The 10,819-nt window shown below is 28.5% G+C and overlaps 1 protein-coding gene across 5 annotated transcripts; it reads right to left on the bottom strand.

Annotated features, from left to right (window-relative positions):
• Positions 1-2,666: 2,666 nt before the first annotated feature.
• Positions 2,667-10,578, bottom strand: LOC122514764 (transcription factor SPT20 homolog). 5 transcript variants are annotated; one of them, XM_043631784.1, is made up of 22 exons: positions 10,303-10,578; positions 8,916-9,390; positions 8,638-8,748; positions 8,292-8,486; positions 8,041-8,159; positions 7,716-7,968; positions 7,409-7,621; positions 7,128-7,306; positions 6,812-7,021; positions 6,547-6,706; positions 6,395-6,457; positions 5,969-6,304; positions 5,717-5,876; positions 5,392-5,597; positions 5,103-5,259; positions 4,827-5,020; positions 4,567-4,704; positions 4,326-4,422; positions 4,091-4,167; positions 3,686-3,869; positions 3,431-3,600; positions 2,667-3,330 (listed from the first exon to the last, which is right to left on the bottom strand). In XM_043631784.1, the coding sequence occupies exons 3-22, from the start codon at positions 8,683-8,685 to the stop codon at positions 3,151-3,153; spliced, it is 3,339 nt and encodes a 1,112-aa protein (XP_043487719.1). In that variant the 5' UTR covers positions 8,686-8,748; positions 8,916-9,390; positions 10,303-10,578; the 3' UTR covers positions 2,667-3,150. The 5 variants fall into 5 exon arrangements, with proteins under 5 accessions (XP_043487719.1, XP_043487721.1, XP_043487722.1 ...); XM_043631786.1 differs by having other exon boundaries at positions 3,431-3,597; XM_043631787.1 differs by having other exon boundaries at positions 5,112-5,259.
• Positions 10,579-10,819: the final 241 nt, after the last annotated feature.

Raw genomic sequence — 10,819 nt, 5'->3', positions numbered from 1 at the left:
TATTCAATTTGAAAAAAGAAAAGAAAAAAAAGATTATAATTTATTATTAACTGCGCCTAGTATAATCATTCAATGAAACTTATACTAGTAATAAAGTATTACGTTCCTTGTGAAGCGTTTTGGTCAAGAGTATTTAGCACTCGATTGGGTTAATAGATTACTGTATTTTTTGTGTTTTTCTTTATCTTTTTTATAAAAACTTTCAACAATATACAGGAAAATCTTGAAGATTTAGTATAGGAATGATAATATGCAATTGTGGTGGAAGGATTATTTTTGTTGCTTTTTTACTTTACACATTATTTCCTCTACTTTTGTATTTTTCGTCTAGAATATATGCATATTTTTTATAGAAATAATTATTAGAACACATGTGACAGATAATACGTATGTATATGTATATATATTTATATATATACACATATATATATATATATACAGGTAGATGTTGGTATATAGAGAGAGAAAGAGAGAGAGGCAGATATATACATATAACATAGAATATTTTTTTAATATACAATTAAAACTGAACAAACCGCGTGCAATGGTTCTTTTTTTTTTTTATTGCCATGCGTTGAGAATATGCAGGTATTTATAAAAATATATACATACATACATACATACATATATATATGTGTGTGTGTTGTTTGTAGTATTTTTGCTGGAACATTATTTTATTATTCGGTTGTACAAATTTGTACGCTTTTTTTTTATTCATTCATTCATTCATTCAATTATTAACGTTACTCTTATACCTTATAGGAAGCATTCTGTGTTAATCATTGTTTTCTCTTTTTTTTTTTTTTTGTCTTTTTGTTTACTTTTTCTCTTTTTCTTTTTTTGTTTTTATTTGTTTGTTCGTTTTTTTTTTTTGCTTTTTTCAAATTCTTCACTACATAGAGAGATTTATACTTAAACGGAGTAATTCGTCTTCTCTTCGGTTGGTTATTTAGCTCTTACATTATTAGAAATATGAAGAATAACTATTATTTAATCGTAAACCGATAATACTATATTAAATAATATAATATTTACACAATTGTGCATTAATTAATTAATATCCAACACGGGGAAAATTTTGCCTAACGAGTGCTGTGACTTTGATACCTTTTCTTTCTTCGGATAGATAATTTTATATTTAATTATGTAACATATTATTATCTTTTAATAATTATAATTATGTACACTTTGTGTGTATGTTTGTGTGTATGTGTATGTGTATGTGTATGTCACATAGCAGTTAGTTATATATCTCCTTGCTTACAAATTCGATGAACATTTTCTTCCCTTTTATATTTTGGTCATAAATAACTACTTATTCGTTACTTATTTTTTTTTTCTTCTTATCGTTATAATAAAATATAATTTCCATGGAAACAATCAATTAAAATGTTTATATACATTAAAAACAATTCGAACTTTCGTACTATCAGTTTCTATTTTCTTTCTTTCTTTTCTTTTCCTACTTTACTTCATCTTTATTTTTTTTTTTCTCTTCGCGTTTTACGATTCACAAACTTTTTTTCACCAACATCGTCGAATCGATTGAAACTTCAATTATATTTTTAATATTTTTATGTATATATATATACATATATATATATATATTTTTATTGAATAAAGTTTTTTTTTTTATCGCTAATTTATCTTTGATACGCATACATATTTCGTGTACCAGAAAAATTTTCTTTTTAATTTACTTCATTAAATAAAAATTAAATATGAATTTACATATGTGTATATGTACATGTAAATATCTTCTTGCGCACCTTATTTTACAACTTTTATTAATACAGAGAATGATCCGTTGACGAATAGTTTGAAAACTGCAAACAAATTAAGCAATGAATATTTTGGCAAATAATTTTTATATTTAAACAATTAATATAATAAGAACCAACATTGCATGTAATATCCATAAACTTATATTTTCTTTTTCTATTTTTTCCTTTTCAATGATTAATCAATGAACTATTCGGATAGCAAACATAATTTTTAAAAGGATTGTATTTGTCGATTGATCATCCGCTGTATATATAAATTATATATATTATAAATCTTTTTTTCTTTTCACACTTCCAGATATATATAGAATTAACAGAGATCTTTGAGAATTTTCGTTGTTAATGAAATATTGTTTCCAATGTGTTTTATATCTTATTTATATATAGAAATAATTTATAATTTACATTATAGTTTTGTTTGTCGTCACATAATTAAATAAAATGTTTTATATACAAGTTTGTAAGGAATCGGTAAAAGTTTCTATAGTGAAAAATATAACATGTAGGCACGGCATGTGGGATAGATCGAAGTATACAACAGATCAAGCTTATTTTTAATCGTGTGGCGGTGTTTTCTCATACATCGTATAACACAGACGGCGGTTTACCAATGTTTTCTTTACGACATTATTATAACAAATTATATCATGCGGATAATAATTTTTTCTCTTCGGGGTATACATATATCGTTACGATCAAAATCAAAACCATACTGCTGTCTCGTTGCTACGTTTTTTTATAAGTTTTACCATTTAAAAAATGATTTATTTGTCATAAATGCAGAATGGTATGAAAAAGGGTAAAGATCAATAAAAAGGAAATATTTATTGCGTAATTTTTTTTTTTTTCTTTTCTTTTCTTTTCTTTTCTTTTTCCTTTTAATATAAAACGAATCATATATTGTATGTATAAGTTATATATATATACAATAATTGAAACCTTCCTTAAAAAGCCACATTTCGAGAGAGAGAACAAAATTAATGCGTTTGTAGTAGTAAAAAAATTATTACATCGCATTCTCTCTTAAAGGGAGCAAGAATATCATCGTAATTATTATTATTATTATTATACATGATTAATGCGATGCTTGATTGATGAAGTTCTTGTATTTTAGGAGAGCGGTGGGGGCTTCTTTTCCGTTTATACAAAGCTCAAACAATATTTTTTATTCCCATATAAAATTCTTGAAACGAACTTGAAACGAACCATTGTAATTCTATGCGTAACATGGAAGTTATATACATGACTAAATGGTATCAACTGCGCTATCGTCAACCATCTCCTCATTATGTTTCTTCTAAGGTTGGCTTCAATTATTAAATGTAACAGAAGAAAATGTTAATATTTTTCTTTTTTTTCAACATTTTCAAACAGCATCGTCTCCAGGAGTCGATGCAGCAGCAGCAGCGGCAGCAGAATTTCTCTGATTTTCGATTTGTGTCCTATTTTGCGAACTGGCAGCCGCAGCAACAGCCACTTTATGCTGAGCAGCTAAACATTGTTGCAATTGTTGTAACTGTACGGGCTTTACCACCGTTCTCTGTAACTAAAGATTTGATATTACACAGAATTAATATTTATAAACGTGTTACGATTATTAAATAATTATTTTATTTATAATAAATAATCCGTACACGTATACGTACTTGCTGTTGAGATAGCGTAGTTATTCCAAGACTTTGCGTTTGTTGTTGGCTACATTGTCCTGTCGAAACTCTAGCATGCAAAGATTTAGTGAGTAACGTTTGTTTGTTTGCAGGTACTATTTGGGAAGAAGGCGTTGTTTGAGACGCCATAAGCACAGGTTTGGTGGCTGCTAAAAAAAGATTTAAGAACAAAAATAGAATAAACAATAGAAAAATCAATCAAATATTTATCTTTATTTTTGTAATTCGACTTACCCATTATAGGAGTTAGCACTTGCTTATTGCCAGATAATATCAACTGACTTGCTGTTACCGTTTTAGCTACTGTTACTAATTGATTTGGTAAAACAGTCGATTTAACTTGGCTCGGCTGTACTTGACGAGCCATATGATTAAGTCGAGGCCTTTGAGATCCAATAAGCTGAATTGCTTGCCCACCCTACAAATTAATATTATATACATACGAATTAATTATAATACATTTATATTATTTTAATCATTTGAGTACCAAATACTATTCAGGTTTCTTATCGAAAAGGGCAATGTTATTGAAATGCAATGTACAATTGATGCATGCTCGTACTGCTTGGCATTTGTCGATATGATTTTTCTAAAAATCACTGGTAGTTCAAACAGTTGTTATAGAATATTATACAATACCTGTGACAAGGTCACTGTATTGGTGCTACGTATATTTTGTTGAGATAAACCTTTTACCCCTGATGGTATAATTTGGGCTGAAACAAATCATATATAAATGATATAAATATTTAAAGTTTTGCGCGCTTTAATAATTAATTATTATATATTATTTTTTTGGTTATAAATTCTAATTCTTTTTTTTTCCTCTAATACTAATGAGCTGTATGAAATATGATTTATAAATAATTTATACCGATTGGCAATGATAAATGAGTATTAGCAGAATTCGCGATTACTACAGTCGGTGTACTTCCAGCGATGGCAGTCGTTACAACAGTAGCAGCAATCATCTGAAATTAATTGATTATTGATGTTGAAAGATAAACGTTTTGTAACAAATATTTATATATATATAATATATATACATACATATATATACATATATATATATAAATATATACATATGTATACGTGTATAAAAAATGTTAACTAACGCTGGAAACTGTAGTACAAGTATTAGTCGCAGATGATATAGGCAAAGATACAATGACACCTGTAGGTGTTACTGAACCTGTTGTTGCTGACACATTTAATGACATTGTGATGGGTTGTGATAAGCCAGGGAATGATACCTATTATATATAAAAAAAAAAAAAAAGTATAATTCATAGTAATATTATATATATATATAAATATATATATATATATATTTTTTACCCATATAAAATAAATAATATAAGATGTTAATTAATACCTGAACATTTTGAAGTCCATTAATAGAATTAGGTAAACTGGTGAGATTAACACCTTGCAGATTAACATTGGCAGGCGGTGGACTAGTCATCGGACTTGCTGGTTGAGTACTTTGACTGGAAGAAGCAGTTATGCGTTCAAGTAATGGCGAAGGAGAATTGAAACCAGGAATTGGATTATCCGCAGATGGTGTTCCTATATAATAATAAAAAATTATATATGTATGTGCATGTGTGTGTTCATATATATATATATATATTAAATTAATTAAAATTACTTTTCATACCAGCAAGCAAAGCTGAGAGTCCTGGCATCGATAAACCAAGAGTCGAAGTGGGATCTTGTACCCTAGCTAATCTCACAGCTGTTGCTTTTACTGGCTGCTGCTTACAAGCTAGCTGTCCTGTTAGCGCAGAACTTAAACTAACTCTTACCTAAAATAATACGAGCCTGTTTTATAATTTGCATTTTAATATTTTTTTTTGATCAAAATATTAACTCACATTAATTTTATTGATATTATTTTTTTTTTCTTTTTTCCTTTCTGTATAATTTATTTTAGATACCTGACCCGTAGTACTGGGAACATTAATAACATTGCCATGACTAATAACCCTTGATGGGATGGAAGCATTTAAAGAGATCCTTCGTGGTTGACCTTTCTGTTGTCCTATATTAGCTGGACTGCTATTTAGTAAACTAAGAATAGCTGCATTACTTGATTTATTTGTAGTCTGTGCATTATTACTCATAGCAGCTGCTGCGGCATTGGCTATACGATGGAAGTATCAAATATTTCATGTATAGGTCATATCAAAAGAGAATTATATTTGTTCCGAAAAAAATAAAAGAAAAGAAAAGAAAAGAAAAGAAAAAAGAAGTCAAATATACCTGCAGCTTGTTGTTGAAATTGTTGGGCAGAATTCATAAGAGAAGTAACGAGGGCACTTATAGCTGGATTAGTCGTATGCTTTTTAAAAGATATTTCACTTTGATTCTGATTAACCGTTTCATTTATACAACCTTGCGTACCCGCTTGCAATTGAGCTTGCTGTAAAAAAAAAATATACGATATGTTTCATTAATAAAATACATCATCAAAATAATTCGTCAAATGATTTATCATATTTTCAGGCATCTTACCAAAACGGAAACGTTAGCAGACGATGTATTATTGACAGCAGTAGCAGCTTTTTGTTGAAAAACTAATATTCCAGAGCTATTGCACGAGTTATTGTCAGTCACCGACATTGTAGATGTGTCAATTTGTATAGAACCAGATGGCGTACATCCTCCATTGGATAAAGGTTGTCCAGCATTCAAAGTAGCAGTATCGTTTTGTGCAATAACTTGAGGCACATTTGTGATATCCATGTTTCCCAAATTATTTTGCACCGATGTGGTAGCTTCGGTCATGGCTTTCATCGATGCTACTTGACCAGCTAAAGTATTCAATTGTCCTTGTGCTCGGGACAAGATCTAAAATATAAATCAATTTCATTTGTATAATAAATATTCGTCTTAGATTAATATTACATATTTTATATACAAAAAAGATATTTAAGAAACCTGTTGAGCTACGTGTTGGGATTGCGCTTGTTGTAATTGTTGGGCCAACGCGACCTTCTGTGCCTACAAAAATAATATCATTATACATTTTCAGATCGTTAAAATTTAATATTTTAATTAGATAATATTTCATTGAAAACATAATGAAAAACCTGTTGTTGCGCTCGTTGCATGCCAGGAGTACATGTAACTCTAGGCGTTTGTCCTGGTACTATATGTTTTATTCGAACATTTTTCCTACCTTCTTCCGTAAATATTTCTGTAAATTGTTGGATGTAATGATTTGCTAAAGCTCTTGTACCTAATGTAAACCTACAGATAAAGAAACAAAAGAAGATAGGCATTGAATTCATTTATTCGTATTAAAAAATCTTCATACGTTTAGTATTTAAAATAATAATAATAATAATAACTTACCGACAAGCAGACCCATTTTTTTCTCCTTCTCGGTGATTCTTATCCATATAAAGCTCTCCCAGGTACTCAGAATTAGAAGGTCTTTGCAAAATTGAAAGCTTTATGTGATCTACTTCACCTTGGTTCCCGTTAGTTTCTAATATATACTCTTCTATAACTTGTGGCAGACAGTCTTTTGTTTCTCGCGGTCTCTCATATGCTTTCGCAAATCTATTTAATAAAATATAATTAATTTTTGTTTATAAATCAAATTTATAAATAGAGAAATTATTCAATCTAATAGTAAATTAATAATAAAAAAATATTATTTAATTACCTTAAAACATCAATCGGTGAACTCGGGGCAAGAAGAGGAGGATTTACAAGGGAAGGAGTCGGACAGGCAGTACTAGTCGGTGTTCCTCTTTTAGCACGTAATTTTTGCATTAAATCTTGTATTGTTAAACCGTCCGGTTGTGCCAGTTGTTCCAATTTCCTTTTACGATTAACCGTAACCTGTAATTAATTATAAATAATATATATAAGAATTGTATCGCGGATTTGAATAAGTTAATTTAATATTTTCATAATGATGATATTATGAATTGTTATTAATACCTGAGAAAACTTTTTGGCTTGACGCATTAATTGATGATCTGTAAGAAGGGCTTTAGATTGCCTTAGACGAGTTGTAGCTATACTAGGAACAGGATTTGGATCCAAATATAAAGGTCCTTGCGTAGCTGCTACCAATTGCGATTCCAGCATTAATCTTTCCTCATGACTCCAATCTCCACCGCTCGTTAAAGTTGATACGTCCGAAAGTACACTCTAATTCGTTTAAATAATACGATGAAGTAGGTATTTTCATTGTATTTTTTGTTTAATATATGATTTTTCTCTCTTTTCAATGATTTTTATCTACCTGCGTCGTAGGTTTAAGGAGTACATGATGAACTTCGGGTTTATTATGAGTAAATGATTTACGATAATCTCGAACTTCGGCTATTATGCAACCATCGTAGAATAAATGTGAATGGTTAGTTTCTAGCTGCTCTGCTAGCATCGCAGGCAACTGACCATTGTCTATGCATGAAAGCAATTCACCCTGTTCATAACCCATCAGTTGAGTTTCAGAAAGTAAAGAATTTTTCTCGTACTGATTTCCCTTGTCAGAACTGCGTGAAAATGATTTTTATTTTAATATATATATATATAATATATTGATATTTATATAAACGATAACATACCTATTTCTAACACCTAATGAGTATCCTTTATTTCCAGCATATAAATTAACAATTAATGTGTGTAAACTTTCTCTTTGCACTAGACGTCCCAAAAGATCACATTCATTTTCTAAATTGTTCTGTATAATCGTTGGATAAAGTAAAAATAAAATATTTAATAATTTGTAAACATAACATATATATAAAATTGAGTATATGTAATCAGTGATTTATTTGTTGTCGTTGTTGTTAAATAATTAAAAAGACATTACCAGGACTGAGTCGGGTGTTGCATGAGGAAATTTAGATAATTCCTCTATATAAAGCCTTGTTAATTTAGCTTGAATACTATGCTTAGAATTGGCATATTCTTTTTTCTGCGATGTAAATAATTTATCTGTCGGGAAATTTACAGAACCTTGTCCCCGTACATGTTGCCAATATCTTGATACATGATTTATCATTTCCTATATTCACAATATCATATATCACTATCAAATTGAATTGAATTCATAAAGAATGTGAAATAGAGATAAAGATAATGAGAAAATGTGTGTGTGTGTGTGTAATAGAGAGAGAAAGTTAAAGTATGTCGAAAGAATTTATAAATTCTTTAACCTGGGCCTGCCGACACGCATCTTCTAAACTACTAGGTGCACCAATCATTGTAGTTTATCAATGTTAAATCCACTTAATGTCATATCTGGTACGACAATACCCCATCACATTCTGAAAAAATAAATTAAAACTATATATAAATATATATATATGTAAAAATATATAGGGTGTCTAGGATTTCTCCAGCCAAATTGTGTCAGAATATTCTATGCACAAATGTTAGCATGTTTATTCAACAATGTGGGATTATTATTAAATTTCCAGTTAAATATGTTCACCTTTTCTTATGCTTATTTATGATGTTTACTATTTCCAAGCTGACTCAGCAAATATCAGTTTCTTTTAAGTTTTCTTATGGAATATTATCAATCGATTTGTTCAAAATATTTTCAAACCAAGAGTATACAGACATTCAGTACATGTATGATTTTTCACGATGGAAATATTCTGATTGTTGTTAGAAAGTAACAACGTAGATATTTCCTGGTAGTAGAAGAGTATCCTGACGCTCAGCGTTGTTCGAATGCGCATTCACAAATATGTGAAAACAGGTTTATTTCATTTTAAAGCGGCATCAGACTTGCATTCATTTAGGCAGTCGGTACTTTGAATAAAACATTTGATGATTTATAATATTTGTGTCATAACTTTTTGTTAAAGCTTCAAATGACCTGTGTTTATGTAACATTTCTTTTTCTTATTTTCCTACATAGAATATGCTGACGCTGTTTAGTAGGAAAAACCTCGGATACCCTGTATAAAAAACAAAAAAAACATATTTATCAATATGTAAGGCATTATTTAAAAAATTACTATTGTAAACAAATATTATATTCAAATATGCAAGCATAAAAAAATAACAAACATGTACCCGTTCGGTTAATTTCAAATTCGTTCTTTTTCTTTTTTCAATTGCATATATATTTTAATTGTATAATGAAAATATTTTTACAAAAAACTTCTCATTACTCCATTTTTATTTTGACTGTGTATTTTTAAATGATCATATAAAACAAAAACAAGTAGTCATGTTAATATTGCCCTAATAACATATGTAAAAGATTTGCTTTTCCTTTTAAGTATTTATTATTATTATTATTATTATTATTTGAATAAATTTAATTTAGTTTTTTTCATGCATTAAATCACCATGAAAAATGCATATATAAGAGTAGAATTTTGAATGAACATTATTATATTAATAATTGTTGTTATCTGTCTTTACCATATATCTCATATTATTAAAAGTGAAATTTTAGTTTTTAGTTGACGAAAATATTAAATAATTATTTATTAATAATTTATTTTATTTCTTTATTTATTTGTGTGACACTGTTGCAATGGTACACTTTATCTTTATGTGATTATGAAATATTAACTGATAAATTATATATTATTATAAGAAAAATAATAAAAGTCATGGTCATTTTATTTATGGTAAAAAAATTGTTGAAAAAATAAATAGAGAATTCATAGAAATGTATTTAAATTATAAAATCATAGAGAAATCGTTTTGAACTATCATCTCTCTGGTGGATAGTTCGAATCTAACTAAATGTCAAAACAAGCAGTCACACTAAATAGGAGGTTAGGTGAATTTCAAATAATAAATTAAAGGATAAAATCTATTCGTATATATGTATAATATATAGAAGAATGATTTACCTTTAAAGTTCTTTAAAAATTGTTTAATAGTAAACATTGGACACAGGATGTAACGCGAGTCAATTTTCTTATCATAACCTCACATTAACTAATAAATAACACACACTTTCTTAGGTGAATCGTAATATTTAATAATCAGTTCAGACACCTAAGTGAAATTGTTTGGATAAAATAAATAATATTTACAAATTACAAATGTCATATTCGGATATAGTGTGTAACCTATTATACAAACACCACAGAGGCACAGACTGGGAAATTGACCACATTTCTCTAGACTACGCATCCAATTCACATGCGCATTGGAAACATGCTATATATATATCTATATATATATATAAAACACATCTACATGACTATATTCATATTTGATTTTGTGAATTTACTTATTTGAAACTTTCATCGTGATTGGTCGAACTTTGATAAGGTTTAATTTTCGTCCAATGGCATTGTTTATTTTTCAACAAAATTACCGTTAGTGACATCTGTAAAAAATTAAAATTTAATTTTTTCAAAT

The sequence above is a fragment of the Polistes fuscatus genome, unplaced genomic scaffold (assembly GCF_010416935.1).
Source record: "Polistes fuscatus isolate 324 unplaced genomic scaffold, CU_Pfus_HIC Scaffold16, whole genome shotgun sequence".
Classification (NCBI taxonomy): domain Eukaryota; kingdom Metazoa; phylum Arthropoda; class Insecta; order Hymenoptera; family Vespidae; genus Polistes; species Polistes fuscatus.
Note: the sequence above shows the minus strand (reverse complement) of the source record. Positions and strands in the feature narration are given on the sequence as shown.

Coding starts and splice junctions, on each gene's coding strand:
- LOC122514764 (XM_043631784.1), bottom strand. CDS start 8,685: ATGATTGGTGCACCTAGTAGTTTAGAAGATGCGTGTCGGCAGGCCCAG. Junction 5,877..5,968: donor CTGCTAACGTTTCCGTTTTG/GTAAGATGCCTG, acceptor TTTTTTTTACAG/CAAGCTCAATTGCAAGCGGG. Junction 3,331..3,430: donor CTACGCTATCTCAACAGCAA/GTACGTATACGT, acceptor TCAAATCTTTAG/TTACAGAGAACGGTGGTAAA.